The sequence below is a fragment of the Microplitis demolitor genome, chromosome 4, assembly GCF_026212275.2.
Source record: "Microplitis demolitor isolate Queensland-Clemson2020A chromosome 4, iyMicDemo2.1a, whole genome shotgun sequence".
NCBI classification, from domain to species: domain Eukaryota; kingdom Metazoa; phylum Arthropoda; class Insecta; order Hymenoptera; family Braconidae; genus Microplitis; species Microplitis demolitor.
Window position 1 is genome coordinate 18,466,571 of NC_068548.1, and position 23,323 is coordinate 18,489,893.

The following is a 23,323-nucleotide window of genomic DNA, read 5'->3' on the forward strand; positions in this document are numbered from 1 at the left end:
AATAAGTGCATTTTTTACAAATATTATAGTTTAGTAGTTATTTTCTCTCTTTATTTATAATTTTAGACTTGCTTTATGTCTGCTACATTTACTCTCGTTATTTAATTCACCAACAAAAACTGGAAATCTCAATCGGAGAGTTTTTAGCGTTTTCCAGAACTACAATTCTAGATTAAAAATTGAGTATTTTCAACAATTCTAATTTTTCATGATCTTAAAATTAGCAGATAATTAAAAATTTTCCAACTTTTTTTTTCAACAAATTAATTACAGAAATAGAAATACTAAAAATATGCGCATGCAGAAATTAAAAAAATTATAGGTTCAATTTTTTAAATATATATTTTTTTTTATATAATTTATCGTTTTTTAAAAAATTCAAAAATGGTTCAGTATCATAATTTTTCAAGAATAATTGGTTTGAAATCAACATTTACTCTAGAGGCGCAATAAAATAATTTCATTTATTCTATTAGATGTGAAAAAGAGCTTATGTACCATTTTACCCGACACAAGATAGAATTCATGAAAACTTTTTGTATATGTAATATTTTTGATAAACAATTGTTACAAAAACTGTAAAAGTTTGAGGTGAATAAGCCATAGAGCTTATTCCCTCCTTATCCTTGATCATTTTATTAATATAAAAAAAAGATAGAATTTGATGGCCTATAGAACTCTTTGAATTAACAAATCTACAATTAATAAATGAATGAAAATTTTCTAGATAATAAAATTTCCATAGACTGAAATTGGAATTTGATACTGAAACTTCGAGTTTTCGAAAAATATACATAATTTCAATACAAAATTTGTTAACGTTAAGAAAAAAAATTATATACCATAGACAATAAATATCAAACTTTTACCTGCACGCTTTAAATAAAGAATTTCAACAAACTTTCGTTGACAAAAGTACAGCAATTTTTTTTCATTATTAACTTTTTATGTTTTTTGTAACATGAATTTAATTCTATCAACCATTCGTCATATTTAATAAAGTATTTATGATAATAAAAAAATATAACGACCGGTGACTTTTACGAAGTATATTAATATACTTTATTATTCAAAACACCAGACAATGAAGTTTTTTTTATCAATCTAAAGTACAAAAGTTTCAAACTGTATGATTCGAAGAAATAATGCGAAAAAATTGTCTCATACGAACGTTAATAATAAAGCGGATAAAGAACTTACTGCATTATTAAGTTTGAATAAATTATGTATGAGCACGTGCACAGTCTTCCCGGAGTTTCTGCAAAAAAAAATTAAGGTAGTTATACTAAGTTGCTAACTGTCAGTTGTAATTCAACTATCGTAATGGTACCTTCTCTTAAGTCCAGAATTAATAATAATAATTCACTTGATAATATCCATAGTACTGCTTCTAAAGATTTGAAATGGGCAGTGGGATTAAATCGGACAGTTTTGAAAATTCTTGGTTTATGGTATTATAATAATCAAACACGATGGCAAACATTAACATTTAATGTTCAAACATTTATTTTTGTAATTGGAATATTTACTTTTGTAACATTTCCTCAAACGTTAGCATTGATTAAAATCTGGGGAGATTTAACACTAATTGTTGATAATCTTATTGTTAATTTACCGATTACAACATGCGAATTAAAAATATTTATTTTATGGTGGCATAAGAAAGGTATGGTAACATTTAAAAAAAATTTGTTTTATTATTTTCATTTTTTTTAATCAGTAATAAATATTATAATATATTAAATAATTACACATAGAAAAATAGATTTCTTGGCACCAAGAAAAATTTGGATTAAAAAATGAAAACAAAAATTTTTACGTGTGAATGTGGCAGACATCAGGCAAATTTAAAATTAATAAATAGAGTAAATAATTAATAAAATAAAATTTTTTAAAAATGCGCATTTAAAAAATTTTGAAATTAATATTTTATAAATATTATTTTTTAAATTATTTATTCTATTTATTTATAATTTTAAATTTGTCTGATGTTCTGCTACATTCACACTCGTGTTTTCAATTCATAATGTGAAAAATTTCTCATGGCGAGTAAAAATTTTCTTGAAGCGAGAAAGAAATTTTTGCGCCAAGAAATTCTTTTTTAATGTGTAATATAGAATTATTGTTAAGTTTTGGTAGCGTTATTCGACGAGATTGAAAAAGATTGGCATGGTATTAAAAATGAGAATGAAAGAAATATAATGATAAAATACGCAACAATATCAAGGATAATGACAATATGTGGATTATGCGGTGCTTTCTTCAGTCTTATATTGTATCAAGGCCCATTAACATTTGGCATTGTTTTACGTACAATAACAAATCTGACTGATGATCCTGATAATTTATTTTCTCTTCAAGCTGTTTATCTTTATGATACTTCAACAGTTTACAGTTACTATTTGACGAGAATAAGCCAAATTGTTGGATGCGGGCTTTCTGCTGTTGCTTATACTAACGCAGATGTATTATTTGGTATGATTGTTCTTCATGTATGTGGTCAATTGGAAATACTTGCTAGTCGAATTAAAATAATTGCTGACAAACCACAATATTTTTCACGGCTACTGCGAGAACATGTAAAGAATCACGTTCGACTAATTCGGTATTTGTTGTTTATTATTCTTTTTTATTCCGCACGAAAAAATACCATAAGATTGTCTTGTATAAGTCATATTGGATAAGTCTGTGTAGTATCTATCAAAAGATTCTTGTGATCAGTGCTTTGATCAGCAACTTGTAATGGAAATTGTTACATGGGTAGTACTTGATCACTCAATGTACTTGTATATCTATATTTAATCAAATTTAGTAAATATAAATATACAAATGCATGAGTGATCGGATACTAGTTCCCTGATCAAGTATCGAGTCTTACCTTACATATATGTTAGATATAAATGATTTTTTTCCATGATAAAATATAATAAAAATAGTTTACTTACATACATATTCTGTAGGTTTGTGCAAGATATTGAAAAAATGTTTAGCTTGATGTTACTTGCATTGTTTGGTTCTGTCGCTATTACATTTTGCATTCAAGGATTTCAATTCATAAATGTAAAGTAATAAGATTATGTATGTTTTGTAAATTTAAGTATAGAGAAACCAGCTTTAAACATTTTTTTGTACGTTCCTATAGGTTTTTACAGATACAACAATTGATTTACCGATTACACAAATAGTTTTTTATATGCAATTTTTAAGCTATTGCTTATTTCTAACATTTGTTTATTCGTGGGTTGGTGAAACGCTTCTTACTCAGGTGAATGTTTATTTTGTTTAATTTCAGAGAATTTAGAACGGATAATAATGATGGCATATAATACAAATACTATTTTATTAAATAATGTGTAGATCAAAATCAGAATATTTCTCGAGTTGGTCTTACATTGAATTCTCTTCCTTTTCAATTTATGACAGAAAAAATTTCGAACTTAAAAAAAGAGCTTAACAATTTATAATAGAAATTATAAATGTTTTTTTTTTTTTATTCAAAATGGTCACTTAATTTTTTTGACAAGAATAAATAGATCAAATGATTTTTTTAATTTTAATAAATGCTATTTATTAATTTGTAAAAAAAAATTTTTAGAGCAGTTCAATTTATATGGCTGCTTGTGATTGCAACTGGATATCTTGTGATCATAATGAATCGAAAGATATTATACTTATGATTTTTCGTTCTCAATATCCACTTCAAATTACTGCAGGAAATATGATACCCTTATCGATGAATACATTTCTTCAAGTAAGAATTCCTATTACTATGAATCACGTTTTCAATTTTTGCATAGAACACGACAATTTTAGACGATACTGAATTTGACCGGCATCAAATCCAAAATCGTGAATTATCCCATACCACACACAAAACTTAATATTTAATTCAAATTAATTATAATTTTTTAGTATAGTTTACATAAATGAATTTTATATAATTTATCATCATTTTACTTTTCCAGTTGCTGAAAACTTCGGGTGGTTATATTTCTTTTTTACTTGCTGTAAAAGAATAATGTCAATTCCATTTATTATATGATTATTTAATTCAGTATACTTAGTATTTTCATTGTACAAGAACGAATATGAGGCATTCTATGCCAAATCATCTAGATCTAGAGCCTGATCCTCTCTGATTAAGAAAAATGATTTAATCCATGCTAAGTGTATATTCAAATTTAGTTTTAAATTATTTCAAATTGTTTTGAATCATTTTAAATAATTTTTGATAATGATCAGGGCTCTTATAGGCGATTCTGCATGGAATGTTTTGTAAATTATTCATTTAATCCGCTCAAAAAATTATTTGAAAAGTCATTTGTAAATAAAATAGATTGTATAGACCCTATATGACTATATGATCCAATTTGAAAACTTTATATTGTTCTCAAACTCACAAATTATTATAAATGGTTTGATGGCTTGAATTTCTGAAGCAGCAAGTCATACATAATAGACATAAACTTTTGAAACTGCCCGAAATACAGTTTCAAATATTTTTAATTGTCTACTGACTTCTAAGGGACTCCTGTAATGCCACAATGTCGCACAGGATCTTGTACCTGACAGTTTCGGTGATTAATACTGACGATATTTCAGCTCCTGTATGATCAGTGAGGTGAAAAAGATCTTAAAATGTCCCACCAGTTACAGTTTAAGGGTCGGTAGTACACTATCCGAATTTTCGGATCTTAGTGTTCTTATGCTTTAAATATTTTTGGTACTCGAACGATGAAAATCTTCCAAGGAAATTCCTGTCATGCATTTTTCCGGAAGCTGAAAAAATCCCTGTAATGATAGCCAATTAATTACTCAATAGATATTCAAAATTAGAGAATTTGTTGATTAGTAATTTTAACTTACCAGGAAGTTTTTATAAAAACAGGTCCTCCTCTGATTATAGGCAGCATTTCTGTACAGAAAAAAATGTTGCAGCAACTGGACTTTTATGTGGCTGCAACAAGATTATCAATTTGTAAAAACAAAATCGTCGTGAATGGTCTATGATATGATTGCAAATTATATAGAGTAAAATGGGGCTATTAGGGCCAAAAATTCGATTTTCATTGCCATTCAAATCAATGATTGTTATGAGGTAAAATTTAATGAATCTGTGTGTAGCAGACATCAGACAATTTTAAAATTATAAATAAATAGAGTAAATAATTTAAAAAATAATATTTACAACAAATGCACTTATTAATTTCAAAATTTTTTAAAGGCGCATTTTTAAAAATTTTATTTTATTAATTATTTGCTCTATTAATAATTTAAAATTGTTCTGATGTCTGCTACATTCACACATCGATTTTAGTATTTCTTGTTAATCGAAATCTTCACGAATAGCGAAAATTTTTTAACCAATTACTTTCTATTACTTTTGTTGTCAATTATAACTTTTCCCACATTTTTATAACAAGATTTACATTCGATAAAAATTAAAATTATTTTTTCATACAAATTGATTTTATACTGGAGTTTTTTTGCTTTGAAATGATTAGAAACTCCTGCAGAAAAGTTCTGTTGCAGCACCACTTATTTTTCGTGTGTTATAATTTTTCTGAAGCAAAATAATTAATTATAAAAATTTTTTTCTGTCTTGTTTTACACTGTCCTAGTTTATCATTTCAAAACCTGTTATTAACTCACGACAAAAAAAATTTTGTTCCTTTCATCAAATCTCTAAGGTGCCACATTGTGCTAATTCACTATAATTTTTTTCCGATTCTAATTTTCATAATAACAGTCTGTCTTAATTTGATGCGCACTTTAAATTAATGACATGTATTATTTTAAAAATAATTAAAATTAAAATTTTCGTATTTTTTATAAAGTGACAGTTTAAATAATTATATTTTTACCAACAATTTATTATTTTGAATTGCTGTAACTGGTTTTCTCAAAATAAAATTTGAAAAAAAAATATTTCGCGGGTTTTTTAATTCGCAGCCATGTTCAAGATATACTAATCGAGATATCGATAGATAAATCGAATATTGTGTATAATTGAATGAATAAATAAACAGAATTTATTCAACAATACAAATATTTAAATCATTTTTAAAAAATTTAAATATTTTCATTGTCAACATTGAGATGATAATTATTTTGACAGCAAAACAATTCTCTTTGTAATAAATAACTTTTGATATTAAAAAAAAATACATCAGCACAGCGCCACAGTGAGTAAAAATAAATTCATAGACGACCCGCGGACGACTGTTTCCCATCTGTGGTTTTCGTGGTGAACACGAGGCTCTCTAATAGTCGCGTCGAGAAAATATCAATCTGGATTATTTAAAGAATAGTTTATAAAATTATTAACTAACAAATATCTGGTTTTTAAAACTTAGTTCATCAGCCTCGTAAATATTGATTTTTCAAAGTTAAAATTATGGAGAACGCATGGGGTAAGTACTTGAATTTTCCATCTGCATTTCACATGGGCTGTAAAAAAAAATTATACGATTTTGTAGCATAAGGTATAAAATAATTAATGTCTTATAGATGCGGATGATATCAGCTCAAAACTTGAGTTGACCTTGCGATCGAATAAATGGGAGGGTGAAGATGAAGAGGAAGAAGTCAAGGTAAAAATAATTTATTAATGGTACTTGTGAATGTCCATTTTTACAGCAACTTCATACGTACACTCTACGTTTAACCCTTTCTTCAATATGTTATCATATCTACTGAAATAATATTATCAGAAATACCTACACTGACAATTGTCCAGATAGTTAAGTTAGCGGGCATCGGAAAATTTTTAAAACTTTGAATTAATAAATTAAGATATTCTTAAAATAAAAATAAAAAAATTCATATTTCGTCAATTCAAAATTTTTAAATTTTATTATTTCAATTTTTGTATTTGTAATTAAAAAATTGTATGCCTACCACATTTACACTTATACAATTGTCACAGTAACATTTAAAAAAACCGATAAATGGGGTTGTTTATAAATGATTTATTTAAAAAATCCAAACTAATTAATTTTTAATTTATGAGAATATTTAAATATTAATACTTAAAATATTTCATAAAAATAGGACAGTTGGGAAGATGTAGATGATGAAGAAGAGAAAAAAGATGTTGAGAAACCCGCTGATGCACCAAAACCTAAGCCTAAACCGAAAAAGAAAGTAGCTGAGAAAATCGAAGAACGAGAGGTAAATTTAAATATTAGTTATTAATTTTTAGATGACTGTGAATGTAGCAGACATCAAACAAATTTAAAATTATTAATAATAGAGTAAATAATTAATAAAATAATATTTTAAATTTTGAAATTAATAAGTACATTTTTTAAATTATTTACTCTATTTATAATTTTAAATTTGTCTGATGTCTGCTACATTCTCATATTTTTAGTTGTTATCAATTGATATTTTTTTTTTGATAATTATTTTAATTGGAAGTATTGATAATAATTGACATTATGTTCTAAATAATTAGAGGAAAGCTCGTGAAGAAGCCGAAAAGAAGGCAAAGGAAAAAGAAGAAGCGATGACACCTGAGGAAAGGAGAGCTGAGCAGTTAAGGCGACAAAAAATGGCTGAGGAAGCAGATCTACGACTGGCGATGGAAACTTTTGGTTTGTCAAACCTTGTAGACTTTAGTCCCCGCAAACCCCCTAAAACTACTAAGAAATAGCCCAAGTTATTGTGCCATTATCTAATGAGTTTTATAAATCATAAAATAAAATTAAATAACCACGTGATCTTAAATTTAAAATGGTATAAATTCGGGTGCGCGCAAATATTAATTTTTTTATTTTTTACAACATTAATACTCTTTCGTACATGAAAAATATTTGTATTAAATTTATATTTATATATTAAGAGATGATTAAGATTCATCGGTAAACTAAAGAGGCATTACAAAGTCATTAAATGAAAAAGATATTGAAATAAAATATAATATCTGTAAAAAATCAATTCAATTTGCGCATAAGTTGGTAATGATTTTTTTTTTTTACAATATGAGTAATAGTATAAAATGCGCTAAAATTTGTTGATAAATCAACAAATTATTAATAAATGATTGCAGTATTACGCATGAACAAAGTCAAATCGATTTTTCTGTGCAAATAGACTGAATTGATGGCAATGAAGCTCAAGATCATAAGCGATAATTAAAGAATGATATTAAAAATTTGAAATAAATCAATTGTTGATAGACAATTGATCATTTAAAAAGTGAATTTCTTTATATTTCTAAATTGATGTCATAAGGTATTGAAACAAGTAATGGTTTAAATTGTCAGGAACCGTAATAGAGATAGATGATAATGCTCAGGAAGTAATATAACTAAACCAGTGAAATTGAGTAATAAAAATAAGTCTTAATTGTCAATTAAACATTTAAAGAAGAAGATAAAAAAGTAATTAATTATTTAAAATTAACATAACATATATAATGTTATTGTATTGTAATAAAAATCGCAATTTCATGCAAAAAAGAACTACAGTGTAAATTAATTTTTTTTCTAGACGTACTTTTTTAACCTATTCGCCATTGCGTTTCATTATCAATCTATCCTGTATTGTTCCTGGTCAATGTAAAACATTTATTTAATTATTTAAAAAAAAAATAATAATTGATACCAATTAAATTTAAGTCACTAAATTTAAGTCACTAAATAAATTAATTTAATAATGTTTTTAAAGGCGTCACAGCTATTGATGCAATGCTCCCTGATACTAAAGAAGAATTCGATCAGTTTGGTGATGCATTGGTACAGAAGATCAATCAATTTAAGTCGCACATCGAGTATCCCGCATTTGCGGAAGAACTTATTAATCGTATATCTGTTAATTGTAAGTTATATAAATTTATTATGTTTATTAGGGTGGTCGCTAAAAATTAAATTTTTTCAGACGCTCCATAAAAAGCTTCTTTTTAGTAAAAAAAATACATGAGGAATTGGGTTTTTTCTTTTTAAGTAAAAAAAAAAACGTGTTTCAGGACAATCAAAGTTCATTTTTCGATACAATCTCGGTTTTTTTCAAATATCTCGTGAAATACGCAGATTAAAGAAAAAAATCATAGCAACAATTTTATAGGAAATTAAATTCTTGACAAAAAAGGACATATTCATCTTTTTTATAGAATGTGTATTTAAGAAGATATTTTAAAAAAAGTATTTTAGATCTTTAGAATTGAGCGTTTTAAGGATTACAAATATTGATAATAATATTTTTCTAAGTATATACAAACTATAAGCATTCATTAATGCTTGATAATAATTGATATGTTACGAGTTACGAAGTTGTCTATATTTAAGGAAAAACGTTATTTTATTATTTCTAATCCTTAGAATGCTCAATTCGTAAAATCTAAAAAAGTTTTTTTAAAATATCTTCATAAATATACATTCTACAAAAAAAATGAACATGACCTTTTTTGTCAAGAATTTAATTTCCTACAAAATTGTTCCTATGATTTTTTCCTTTAATCTATATATTTCATGAGATATTTAAAAAAAACGCGATCGTATCGAAACAAACTTTGATAGTTTGATGCGCGGGTTCTTTTTACTTGAAAAAAAAAAACAAAACTCCCCAGGTATTTTTTCACTAAAAAGTAGCTTTTGTGGTGCGTCTGAGAAAATTTAGTTTTTAACGACCACCATATGTTTATATTATTATTAACTTATTGGTTTTTTATTAAAAATTTTTATTTTTCAGTACCATCAGTTTCTCTAAAGAAACTCAGTACAACAATCAACAATCTAGCTATTGAAAAACAAAAAATAGAAAAAGGCGACAAGGGTAAAAAAAGTAAAGGTAAAGGAAAAGCAAAATTAAAATTGGAAGGAGACAACACCCATTTGAACGAATACGACAGTTATTCGTATGATGATAATTATGATGAATTTATGTAGCGGCCGTTATTCATTCTGACAATTATATTGAATTATTCTATAAATACAAATGATTTTTAAATAATAAATTTAATAACATTTAATATTAATAATAATTCGTTGACAATTTTATTGAAAAAATTGATATGTTATTTGAATAAGAATTATATATATGAGAAGAACAATTACGTGTGTATAAATGCCGGCAATTATTATTAAGAAACATTTTTAAGTACTTGTTTCCTCAGAATGTTTGCTCGTTCATTCTTATTATTCATTTTAATAATAATAATAATAGTAATGATAATAACTATTACAATGAGGTGTGCATTTGTGCTACTGATATAGCCTTACTTGTTAAGATGCTAAAATATCCGTTAATCATTGATATTGGATGCGCATATTTCTAAATAAAGATTGATCATAAACATAACAAGTATCTTATTAATATATATTTATTAATTACAAATTAGCTCTTAATGATATATTGTATAGAAAGAGATGAAACAAGACGATTTCAGACGAGAAAAAGATGACTTTCTCCATATCGAGTTTAAAAATATTTTTTATTCCGCAACAGTACATTTTTTATAATTATCTACATTATTTATTTATTATTTATTTGGTGATAAAACCGAAGCTTTTTGCGGTCATACAATATAGATTTTTAACAAACAACTTATATATATATGTCGGAGATGAAAGAATAAAATGGAGTTTTCCAATGGGACGAGAAATTCCCAACAATTGAGACTAGTTTTTATAGTAACAATTAAATAATAAAATTTAAGTTCTAGTTGTTTACAACTTAAGCAGATTATGTTTAATGTGGGAGGCTTAGGCTCGCTGTGACATCTGTTCACCAAACTTAGCCATGGTCTCAGGATGGGTATAGTAAGACACAGGATTTATGTATAAATCTCATAGTATTGACAATTTTACACACAGAAAAAAAGGATTTCTCGGTACAAAAATTTTTACTTGCCTTAAGAACGGTTTTCAGATAATTTTGTCCCAGCTATTCTCTGAAATAAAAGCTCTAAACGCAAAATAAAGACACAGACCCGATGCTTTACTCTATGAACTAGCGAAGTGCACTTGAATTTTTTGATAACTTCCATTTGTTTACGAGAAAAGCTTGGACAAAGTTCCTATTCAATGTACAAGTGCAACAGAGATAGTACCGTTTATCCAGTTGAGTGCGAATAGAGAAACAAATGAAAACGCGTCTTAAGAAATTGTTTGCAGTATGAATTGAAAAATAAAAATTTTCATGGGAAGAGAAAAAATTTCTTGTGCCAAGAAATCGTTTTTTTTTAATGCAGTTATAGTATAATATAACATTATCATTCACCCATCAACCAATATAAGTCCTGCTTTTAAAGTGATACCAAGAATTATGATACTCTTTAAAAGTACGTCGGCTTGTAGAATCTATAGGCAATTTATTTAACAGCGCTTAAAATGAAAGATTTATCGTATTTTGTACTGAGAGTTAAGAAGTACCAAAAAATCCTGCCTAATATCACCTCTACAAAGTCAGGTCTCAAGAAGAATAATTTAATTACGGAAAAGAGGCATTTGACTCATATTAATTGCCTTATATACTAAATAACAGAAAAAAGTCTCGCTTCAGTCTTAACGTAAGCCAGCCTAGGTCCTGGTAATATCAGGTGACATGCTCATGTCGAATTTTAAAAATAAACTACGCAGGCATTTAATTTTTTTTTGTGATTACAGCGTTGAAATATAGAGTTTCAATGACTCAATACCAACAACGCATGTGGGAATAAAACTCAATTTTATTTAAATTAAGTCAGAAATTAACCGCTTGTTCTAAGGAAGAAACTGATGATATTCAAATCGAGTTGGTCTGAAATCGTCTTCTTTTGACTGATAAAGGAAAAAACGGGTCTGAGATACAAAAAAAAAGAGCATATTTTTGTGATTTTTTTTTTTTTTTCAGAGTACCTTCATTATTAAAATTCTGAAAATTTGTGACATTATTAAGCATCATTTCAAGAATATTCTGCTAAATTTTCATAAAATAATATTGAAAAATAAGCCAGTGGTAATCGGGAGAGCCGAGTCACCTCAAAAAAAAGTCTCCATGTCGTAGGCAGGACAACTTTTGACTGTTTCATCTGAAATCAAAGAACCAAAAAGATTTCTTCAGTACATAAGTTTATCTTGGATTTGAACGAAGGAATAAACAAAATATTCATTTTTGAATTTTTGGTAAAGGTGCAATCAAAAAACTCTGGTTTAATCCTTCATTCAGATCTAAGATAAACTTATGTTTAAGAAATCTTTTTGGTTTTTTCATTTCAGATGAAGTAGTCATGAGTTATCCTGTCTACCCCATGGAGACTTTTTTTTCGAGGTGACTTGTCTCTCCCCACTACCACTGGCTTATTTTTCAATATTTTTTTATGAAAATTTAGCAGAACATTCTTCGAATGATGCTTAATAATGACACAAATTTTTAAGAATTTTAATAACGAAGGTACTCTGAAAAAAAAATCACAATTATCCTCTTTTTTTTGTATCTCATAGCCGTTTCCCCCTTAAACAGATGTTGCAACTTCTAATTTCAATGCAAGTGATATAAAAATTAATATATTATTTTTAAACAGCAGTGTCCTTTATTTAGACACATATATTAATATAATATGAACATTGGTGATGCGATTGCGCAACCCCATTGACACCAACCACGTCAAAGCCTCAATTCCTTTGGGGGTTGAAACTACTACCCCCGATGATAAGACCTAGACTCGTAGATGGATTAATGCAATGGACGCGTGCGCGTATAATATAATCATACTGGAATAGCACTTAGACTATTTAACATTAACCAAGACCACGAAATTGACATTAAATACAACAAGCTAATCAGGAAGATCTGTTCAGCAGACATAAGGCTATGAATGAAGACCAAATCTTGTTATTTCGAGGTAATCAAAGTGCAATAAATTTTATTATAATTTTTAACAAAACTAAATTACTTATTTAGTGGATAAATAATTAAATAAACTTAAAGTTTACGATAATTGTTCAACATTATTGATTATTATGTATCAACATTCTATTTATATTATGAAATATAGATTGTGGTGGTGTTGCTGCTATCTGTGATTCCGTGGCCAGGACCATCTGTCTTTAAAATATCATGCCCCCGTGATCGTGCGTCTATGGTGCGACGAATCGTACATAAAGTAAACCAAATTTATTTTTTATTTAAATGGATATTTATATTGGTATTGATTGAACATATTTATTATTTAGAGATGGATACCTATTTTAAAAAAATATCAAGTGGAATTGCCTTTGGAATGCCCATTCCACGAAAGTCGAGATATATTTTACCCTCAGCAAGTGGCCAAGATACAGCACAGGACATCACAGTGGACATGTGGACTGTGCGGGAAATCATTTTATGCAGAAAAACATCTCGATGCACATTTCGATAGCAGACATAAGAGTAATGTCAATACGGTACGTATGTTAGGTAATTATTTTTATGATGCATTTGTGAAAATGAGAGCAATAAATGTAAAATTACAAATAGTGGCTTAAATTTTGTTTTCTCATAATTTAAAAATCGTGATGATAAACTGTTGTGTTATCAATTTCACTTAACAAATCATTTAATTTTAAAAATAATATAATTATTGCTGTAAGGTGGACGATGGCATGCAGTGTGTCTAGTTTGAAAATTAAATTTAAAATTTTGAAAAACCCAAGTAGCATACTCGGCTCTGTGACATTTAAGGTAAAAGACCTAGTACTCGATCGCTCCATGAATTTGTATTCTATATTTAGTAAAATTTTATAAATATAGATCTACAACTATCTCTGTTTAAAAAATCTAATTTAAAATGATTTGAAAAATCTAAATTATTTGATATTGGATCATATCATAAAATTATAATTAAAATAATTAAAAATTCTCAATTTCGAATTATTTTAAATCATAAAATTATAAACTAGAAATTGCGATATTATTTTCTAATTTGACTTAATTTGAAATGATTCGAGAGTTAAAATCATTTTAAATAATCTCAAATCAGAAAATAATATTTCGTTACTTTTGAGTTCAATCTAACTTAAAATCATTCATTCCAAAATTTATACTCGAAAGCAAAATAGTTCAGACAATTTGGAATGATTCAAAATGATTTAGTTACGTAATCTCAACTCATTCCAAATTAGATTTCTTTTTGACTCATCGATAAGGCACCAATATGTTGACAAAATAATTAGAAATTTATATATTTTGTCACCGAAAAAATATCTGCTTAAAAAACTTTGAACAAGTGACGACAAAAAGTTGATTACAAACAAGTCATTATCTAATTGATTTCTTAATTTAAATTACTTTTTTAAGTTCAATATCTCCTAACACCAACATCTGTATGTCTTATTTATATAAAGAAACTTGGCTTGAAACAAAAAAAATTTGTCTTGCATTGCTCTTTTAAAAAACATTTTTATAGCATCTTAAAGTTGTCTCATGCTACTTGGGAATTTAAATTGACATACTTCAGTTATTCGATGACTATGAAATATAATGTAGCTTCGAATCACGTAAATAGATGCGTAAAGAGGACATACTATCCGCCACTAGTTACTGTCGGTTTAACTCATTAAGTTCGCTAGTGTTTTGGCTTCACTCGTACTAATAGAAATGTACTCTGAGGCAAATATCAACATCAGCTTTATCAATAATTCTCTTAGCGTACCAGGGACAAATTCACTTTTGATGCACTTTACACATGACAAGTCTTAATAGTTGACTTCATCATCCTGAATTGATATTCTATATCATATTACGCATGTTGACAATTTAAAATTTTTGAATTGAGTAACAACTAAAAAAAATCTAGATAAAATGATGATAGAAACTCATGGTTTAGAGACTAAATAATAATCTTTACTTCATACACAATGCAATTATTATTATTGTCATATATTTTTTAGGCTGAAGATGCTGTTTGTTTAGCAAATTATTGTGACATCATGCGTTGTGATGTCTTGGGTATGATGGAACTTGACGGTTCTCTAGTTGATGATTCAACAGGTTCAGTAAATACAGATATACAAGTTTGGCGAGAGAATACAGACAGTAGGGTAACACCTTATGTGCCCTGTGAATGTCGTGAATTAGCGAGGGTGTACAGCAGTAATGTTGGTAATAGCGATAAATCGGAAATTATTTCTACAAGCTCGTCTTATCATCGTGCACATACAAAACATTGCCAGACAGGTGAACGTGGTACTTCACAGACAGCTTCATCAACATCAACAACAACTGCATCGTCATCCGGCTATCATCGTGATATCCCTCATGATACTGACAACAAAAGCAGTGCTTGTGATAATGATGATAACGAGGGTGAAAATGACACAAGCAATTTAGTGGAAGCAGCTCTCCCTTCTGCTGGTGATAGACGAGAAAAAAATCGTGAGTCAGAAATTAGGAATTTTAAATCAAATTGTAATCCAGAGGAATTACAAAAGCTCAAAATACAATGTGAGGTAAGTTTCATTAAATTTATTTAATGTATTCATTATTTATTCATTTATTATTATTGTTATTTTTTGGTGTAGATATTGGTAAGAGATTGTATTGCTGGTCTTCTTGCTAATCTTTCACTAAAAGATTTTCAAGAAATCGAGGGAGAATTAAATCGTGCAATTTGTTGGTACTTGAGTTGTGACAGATATTGGGAAGATACAAAACGTCATCAACGTCATACACCTTGGTACCTGCTCGTAACATTTTTGTTTTTACTTTCTTCTGGCATATCTGCGTGTTATTATGTCGTCTCTCTTCTCCTTAGGTATTTTAAATATATATACATTTTTTTTTATCGGTCTCATACGAAAATTTTGTGTAGAAAAAAAAAATTAGCCACCCTATAAAGTCCTCTAACTCAATTACAAAGCTAGCGCTCGCCTAAATAAGATTTCCTATTTAGATAACATGGGAAAAATTTTTTTTTGGTTTAGAATTTTATAACTCATCAACTGATCAAAGAATTGACACAATCAACACATATTCTTGTAGAAAAGTAAATGTTCTATAAAAAAGTCCCCATAATTTTTTTAAAAATCTAACTGTTCAGAAGTTATTGAAGCTTAAATTCAAATTTATGGTAAATTTGACTATTTTTTTTTACTTTTCCAGCGAAACTATCAATCTAATCGCAAAATGTCAAGACTGTTCTTGTAGATAATTTTTTTTTTAACCAAAATCTGTTATTTAATAATTTTTTAATCTCACAGTTAAAAAGTTACAGGTTTTACAAATTAATTGTTTGAGAAAAAAATTTAATTACGTAAAAATGTAACTTTTGAACTGTGAAGTTTATCAAAAAATTATGAGACTTTTTTTGTAGTGTTCAATTTTCTACGAAAGTATATTTTGGTAGTGTTAGTCCTTTGATCAGTTAATGAATTATAAAATTCCAAACTTGAGAAAAAATATCAGTTTTATTGGACACAGTCGAATATCAATTAGACATACAATTATTAAAAATAAAATATGACTAGTTCGGGGGACGACGATTGCATGGATGGTAGCGAGGACAATCCAGAGTTTCATGATGGGCCGGACCGACCATCTAGTTCTCTTCATGATCCCGGAGGTGACGGTCAGTCAGGGGAAAGAAGAAAATATGAAGACGAAGATAGACTGATTGCTGCCGGAGCAATGCCGGACCATTATATTTACGTCGCTTATCCACCAGAACTTAAGCGTCGTCTTCTAGAAAGGTCATTATTATTTACTTAAATATACCTAGTTTGTTTTTTTTTTTATTAAATATATATCATATTTCGACATCTCTATCATTAAATTATATTTTTTACAGTTGCTACAATCGAACCACGAGGTTATAACTCGACGGAAGATGATTAAATAAAATAAAATTTTTTGATTAACGCACGCACATAATCATGCGCAACACATTTTCTCATTCTTCAGTATCAACGTATATCAGATATCAATACTTAATTAATTAATTAAGAAAAAAGAAAAAAAAACAAGAAAGTATTTCCAAAATTAAAAGAAAACATAAAATTTCCATTTCTCGTGAATGTTTATTTTTTGGCTTATCAACATTAAAACCAGTATGTCATTTTAATAGAACCGTCAGAGTCTCTCTGGGTGTCCATTACACTAGACTGACGCATCAGTCGACGAGTCGACGTACTGGGTCCTCTAGTTAATTGTACTTGTTGATCTAATTCAACTGCAGATGTATCTGTCACTGGTTGCATTTCAACTGTCTCACCAACTGAGAGATCTTCGTATGACGTCGTCGCTGAGGAAGGTCTAAAATAAATATCATTAATTAAATTTAAATAAATAATTTAAAAAAAAGAAAAATTAATTAATTAATAAATAAATTGTCACTGTAATACTAGTCTTTAAGATTGTTATAAATTATTTGACTTACTTGATGGGCACACAGTGAAGACAGTCAGCACATTTCCAATCCTTTCCGAAGAGCTCTCCTTCCTCTACAGTCTGTGGCAGTCGATGATGTAGCGTTTCTGGTAATCGTAATCCAGACAATCCTCCAATTACGGAAACTACCCCAAGTATTACAAGAGGTAATACCAAATTATCTCTACCCTAAAATACAATAAATAAATCTAAACTTTCATACTTATTAATAATAGTAATTAATATGCAGTGTTGGTCCATTTTCTCATTCTATTTAATTTTTTATATTTTTTCTTTAAAATAATTATATCTCATGTACTTGAATAAATCCATTGATGCTCATGATAAAATATAAACTATTGATTTTAATTAATTAAATTACGTCTTACCAAGTATGTAATAAATGGGATTATAATTAATCCCAATCCACTGATGTACGCTGAAAATCCTATAGCAACACCTCGCAATTGTGTTGGATATAATTCGCCAGCGAATGGATATATTATTAAGAAAGATGCAGATATTGCTGATTTTGATAGTAGGAATAAAACTAATGTAGTAATTACAGCATCTGTAAATTATTTAAATAAATTTATTGTTGATATTTAATAGTGATATGCGAATAATTTTGGAATTATTGAATTATTTGAATATTTACTAATAATTCAAAAATTTCTTTTGAAACGACTTAAAATTGTAATAGTTTTTTGAATAATTCAAATTTTCATCAGAGATAAATAGTTTAGGCAAGAATCTACAAAAAAATATTTTTTTGTTACTTTAGAAACTAAGCTCTCCATTAAATGAAAATTGAATGTTTTAAAGCTGACCAAAATTTTGTCGATTCAAATCGAGCAATTTGAAAAGTTACAAATAAGGCAAAAAACTCAGAACTCGATCAGGGAACTAGTACCCAATCACTCATGTATTTGTATGCATGAAAAAAATAAACTTTGAAAATTAGTGTCTGAATTATAACTCGGGACCTGGATGTTAATACAGGGAACTTCAACATTCCAAATTTTTTAAGTTTCAGTTATGATTTTTGCAGTTTAAATATTCATTTTTCTTGCATAGACAATAAACTTTAATACTTGTTTAATAATTCTTCACGTTTTAATCATTAATGAAAGAATTACTACTTAGAATGATAGTAAGTACGGATGACTTCATCATAATATATTATTAGTCGTCGTTTTTCAATTTATATAAAATAAGAGACCCAGTACCCGATCAAAGAACTAGTACCCGATTACTTATGTATTCGTATATCTATATTTACTAAATATACCTATACAAATACGTGGAGTGATCGAGTACTAGTTTCTTGATCGGGTACTAGGTATTTTACCTTAATTCAAAAACGTTCGGATAGTTATAAAACTGATGAATAATTTAAAAAGTTACGACTACTTCAAAAAGATTTGAATAATACGAGAAAATTCGAATTATTCGATTCAAATCAAATTTTCACATCGCTCATATTTATTAATAAGAATAATAAAATATAAAAATATTTTACCAGATGGTAAAAGTACAGTTGCAACACAAGACAATCCAGCAGTGACCATGCAAAGACACAAAGGCCACCTTCGACCCCATCGATCCATCGCAACCCAACACGCGAGATAACTTGGTATCTCTGCTAATGATGAAAAGAAAAAACTCAAATGCTCTTCATTACCAAGAGCTGGACCATAATAAGACAATCCTACATAGACCATATTATTAGCAAACCTACAAAAAAAAAGATATTAATAATTACTCATTAACTTTTTACTCAAATTTTCATGAAATAAATTTTTACCAATTAAGAGTAATTAAACAAGTTTTCAAACGCATATTTGGTGTTTTAAATAACGATAAAACACCAGGTCCACTTCGTAATCTTTCTTCTTCACTTTTACTTCTCGACATTGTCATTCGTTGTTTCAATTTTTGGGTGAATGATTCTGGTAACTCTTTACCGTTAACTTTTGCTAGAGTCTGCAGAATATCACTCGCTTCACTCAATCGTCCTTTGGCTAAAAGCCATCGGGGTGATTCAGGTAAAAACCACCAGTAAAAAAAGTAAGCGAGAAAAGGTGTACTGGTAATAAGTGCTAATAGTCTCCATTGTGGTATCAAATAAGTTACACCAGCTAACATACACAGTCCCATTGTGTAAAATGAACAGGTCATTACTGTGACGAATGATCGGTAGTTAGGGCCGACAAGTTCTAAAGCTATTAACAAAAAAAAAAACAATGTTTTCTTAATTAATATTTACAATCCGTATAATGTACTGTCACTGTCATTATAAAATAAATTAATTACAGATAATAAAAGGTATTTGATATATTGCTGGTATCGTAAGTCCCACGACAACTCGACACGCAGCCCATGTCCAAAAACTATTGGATACTGATGTAAGAATACCTCCAGTAATAAGTGTAGCCAAACATGAAAAAAATGATAGTCTTCTTCCAATTCTAATAAAACAGAAATAAAAACAATAATTATAATGTTTATTTGCTGTTACACTGAAAAAAATTTACAGTAACCACAGATTAAATCCGGAGTAAATGCGGAGCGGATGACTGTGTATTTATTTAATGCTCTTGAAGTAAAATTCACTCCGAAGGGCAGTTGATTATAATTTTGAAATTTCGTTTCGAAAGTGAAATTAACTCCGAAAGGAAATTTATTTTAAGGAGGACGCATAGTGTGAAATTTTGAAAAAATCAATGTTTTTTTGGCATACTTCGATACTCTATACCTTCAAAAATTACATACTAAAATTGTTAGTGTATATCTCGAATAGTTTTTTTTGAGTTACAGCCATCTGAAAGGCAGCCGCTTATCGGTTCTCAAAAATGGATTTTTCAAAATTGCTGCAGTTATAACTTAAAGAGAAATCATCCGATCGATTTGATTCAAATTACAGCTTCTTTTATATATGATTCTACGTACCATGAACCTCCAGTTTTTCGATCGAATCAAAAATGTAATTTTGCCAGGCCAAAAATCATCAAATTTTGAAATTTTTTTTTTAAACTCCGCCATTTTGTTAAGTTTCAATTTTTTTCTTTGCCCAAGGGGCATGGTACGGGAAATAACGTCTAGTTTAATAAACTTTTTGGTTTTTTTTTATTTCATGCACTGCGGTCGCTCAGTGCAGCAGTGGGAGAATTTTTTTTTTATTGTTAGGAGATTGTGAATAATTCACTGAATTTTTAATTTTTTGGTCCAAAACTTATATTTTGTACTCATTATATATCCTCCTAACATTAAAACATTTCATACAGTAGTTTTCTTTAAAAAATCTCAAAAAATCATCTTTTTTAATATTAAAATTTCCATTTGGATTGAATTCGGATTCTAATAAAATCTAGATCACTCTACTGGAAAAACAAACTCCTTGTCCGAAGTAATTTTTTTAAAAGTCCGAGTGATGGAGTGAGTTCGGATTCAAATAAAATCCATAATCACTCTGAATTAACTCCCAATTTTTTACAATGTAATAATTATTGTCATAGATTTTTTTTTGTTACCTGTCATTTAAAGTACCAAAGAGATAAACTCCAATAGGACCACCCGTATTAAGAGCCACCAGTCCAAGTGTTGGATAAATATCTTTGTCACAGACCAAGTCAAACTGAAAGACAAGTAAATTAGGTAAGATGACAAATAAAATTTAAAATGTAATACTAGATGCTAAACATACATCAATGACAATAGATGATACTATTTCAGACATATCGTACTCCCATCCATGATCGCAAGGTACAATTGGCCAGGAAGTGTTGGTCATGTTGCCATCGATATACATAAAGTCGACGATAGGATCTGACCAATTGACATCATACCTCGTGCACTGACTGTACACTGTCTCATTGGCGTCCTACTAAGACATAAATCAGCTTCATCATTTAAATGAGTGTTTACACACCTCCAATCATCAAAACAACCTGTGACTTAATGTCACTAAATTAAACTAATAGATATTTACTTTATAAAAATATATATCACAGACAGCAGAGCGTTCATTCTAGACAAGCCTTAGTGCATACTCTCAATGCCACAAATTTTTTTAATTTTATAAATCAACTGTATAATGATAATATAATTAATTTATAATAATGAGTATCAATTAATAATATACGATGGTTTTCCAATAGAGATTTATTTATACCTACAGGAATAAATATATTAATCTACACAGAAAAAAGGATTTCTCGGCGCAAGAAATATTTTGTATTATGAATTGAAGACAAAAATTTTCTTACACTGTAAAAAATTTTTGGAGTGAATACGGATTAAATCTAAAAATTTGCGGAGTGAATGCGGAGCGGATGACTATTTATTTATTTAATCCCCTTAGAGTGAAATTTATTCCAAAGGGAAGTTTATTTTAATACTAAAACTCCAAATCACTCTGTTGAAATGACAAACTCCCTATTACTTCGTATGTCGAGTGATTTTTTTTAAAAACTCCGAAACTTCAAGTGACGGAGTGAATCCGGATTTAAATAAAATCTGTAATCACTCGGAATTCACTCCCAATTTTTTAGTGTAGGACTAAAAAAAATTTTTTGGCTTAAATTTTTTTTCGCTTAAAAAAATTTTTTGTTTTCAATTAAAAATTCAAAAATTTTCTTGGGAGTAAAAATTTTTTACGTGAGTAAAATATTTTTTTTCTGTGATGACGTTCAAAGGGGTTGGGTTACACAAGCGCCTGGATAACTATAAAAAAATCTACAATCATTGTCTTTGAGTACTCTGCACCTGATGAGTAGCCGGTATCGCGAGTCTTTGTCGACGTGAAGGGTCCAGAGCATCAAGACCCGGGACACGGCACCAGTGAGGGGGTGTTGATGCCATAAAGAGCTGATTAAAAGCACAAAAACCGCATGGCAAACATGCGGGTAAACAAACCAACCAAAGTAATTTCTTCTGGTAGTGACCGAATTCTCCGACAATTGGTAATAAATCATCGAGATCAAATGCATCCTATTTAAACAATCTCTTTAGATCTAAATTCTTACGTAAAGTAACACAGCACACACCAATCATCTATACCATTAATGGTACCATCACTTACATCATCATCACTTTTTTTCTTGGACTGATTATCAGGACCCGTCGAAGATGGATTATCATCAGATCCATACATACTCGATCGTTTATCTTAACGCGCTTTGATTCAAGTGGCTACGAAAATAGAGATACCGTACAAACGTGTCACGTGAGTTGTTGCATCGTTAAATCTCTGTCTTTTTGTTACCAATGATGCACTATATACAACACGATACTCTCAAGGACACTGATAATTTATATTTATTTAAATAAGATGTAATATATAAACATAGATATATACTAGTATTATTGATACTGATAATAATATTCGATACCACTTGAATCTAAGTATCACTTGGAAGATCCAACACAAAAAGTAACGGGTTTCCGATGTGAGCGGTGTTGGGGGATGAATGATGACGATGTATGATTACCCAAGTTGTCGGGGGTAATTCAATTGGGTTAAGGGTACTTAGAAGAGGATTGAGGACACCGGTGACACAGAGTATGTCACTAGTTACATGGGACTTCACGTAGATGAGGATAAATCGGGCATTTAAATTCATTAAATGCACTATCATCATTTTCACCTGTAAACTATTTAAGCTCTATACATAATTATATATTATTACTTAATTATTATTATCATTATACCGAAATTGTTTTTTTTTTTTTTTATCAGACTTTTCATTATTTGGATTCATAGATATAGAGACTAAAATATCGTTCTTAGACAGCACCCTCATTTATTCCAATTATTTTCTTTTCTTAATTTTACCACACGTTTGTTTTCATTTTTCGATCATATTCATTATTTTTTGACACACATTTTTTGACTCCACAGGTACATCATTTAATGAATCGAACGATACGCAGGCATTCGTAATTTATCGTAAATTACGCAAATACAAACTGATATATATTTATTTAAATATCATTA

General features: G+C 28.7%; 4 protein-coding genes across 4 annotated transcripts; 3 read left to right on the forward strand and 1 right to left on the reverse strand.

The window, feature by feature from the left end:
• The first annotated feature begins 1,323 nt into the window (after positions 1-1,323).
• Positions 1,324-4,394, forward strand: LOC103568383 (odorant receptor 43a-like). The gene is made up of 6 exons (XM_053737932.1): positions 1,324-1,666; positions 2,131-2,605; positions 2,961-3,060; positions 3,143-3,265; positions 3,596-3,751; positions 3,966-4,394. The coding sequence occupies exons 1-6, from the start codon at positions 1,324-1,326 to the stop codon at positions 4,017-4,019; spliced, it is 1,251 nt and encodes a 416-aa protein (XP_053593907.1). The 3' UTR covers positions 4,020-4,394.
• A 1,663-nt stretch (positions 4,395-6,057) lies between these two features.
• On the forward strand, positions 6,058-10,054 carry LOC103568314 (eukaryotic translation initiation factor 3 subunit J). Its single transcript, XM_008545139.3, has 6 exons — positions 6,058-6,413; positions 6,511-6,593; positions 7,054-7,173; positions 7,460-7,598; positions 8,674-8,823; positions 9,694-10,054. The coding sequence occupies exons 1-6, from the start codon at positions 6,398-6,400 to the stop codon at positions 9,888-9,890; spliced, it is 705 nt and encodes a 234-aa protein (XP_008543361.1). The 5' UTR covers positions 6,058-6,397; the 3' UTR covers positions 9,891-10,054.
• Positions 10,055-12,589: 2,535 nt separating this feature from the next.
• Positions 12,590-16,836, forward strand: LOC103568311 (uncharacterized). The gene is made up of 7 exons (XM_008545135.3): positions 12,590-12,826; positions 12,980-13,087; positions 13,158-13,367; positions 14,853-15,410; positions 15,483-15,715; positions 16,428-16,649; positions 16,748-16,836. Exons 1-7 carry the CDS (start codon positions 12,800-12,802, stop codon positions 16,773-16,775), a joined length of 1,386 nt encoding a protein of 461 aa, XP_008543357.1. The 5' UTR covers positions 12,590-12,799; the 3' UTR covers positions 16,776-16,836.
• Positions 16,810-22,480, reverse strand: LOC103568312 (carcinine transporter). Its single transcript, XM_053737933.1, has 10 exons — positions 22,409-22,480; positions 22,093-22,317; positions 21,032-21,208; positions 20,859-20,962; positions 19,642-19,796; positions 19,133-19,550; positions 18,848-19,062; positions 17,715-17,896; positions 17,336-17,514; positions 16,810-17,211 (listed from the first exon to the last, which is right to left on the reverse strand). Exons 1-10 carry the CDS (start codon positions 22,478-22,480, stop codon positions 16,998-17,000), a joined length of 1,941 nt encoding a protein of 646 aa, XP_053593908.1. The 3' UTR covers positions 16,810-16,997.
• Between the last annotated feature and the right edge of the window lie 843 nt (positions 22,481-23,323).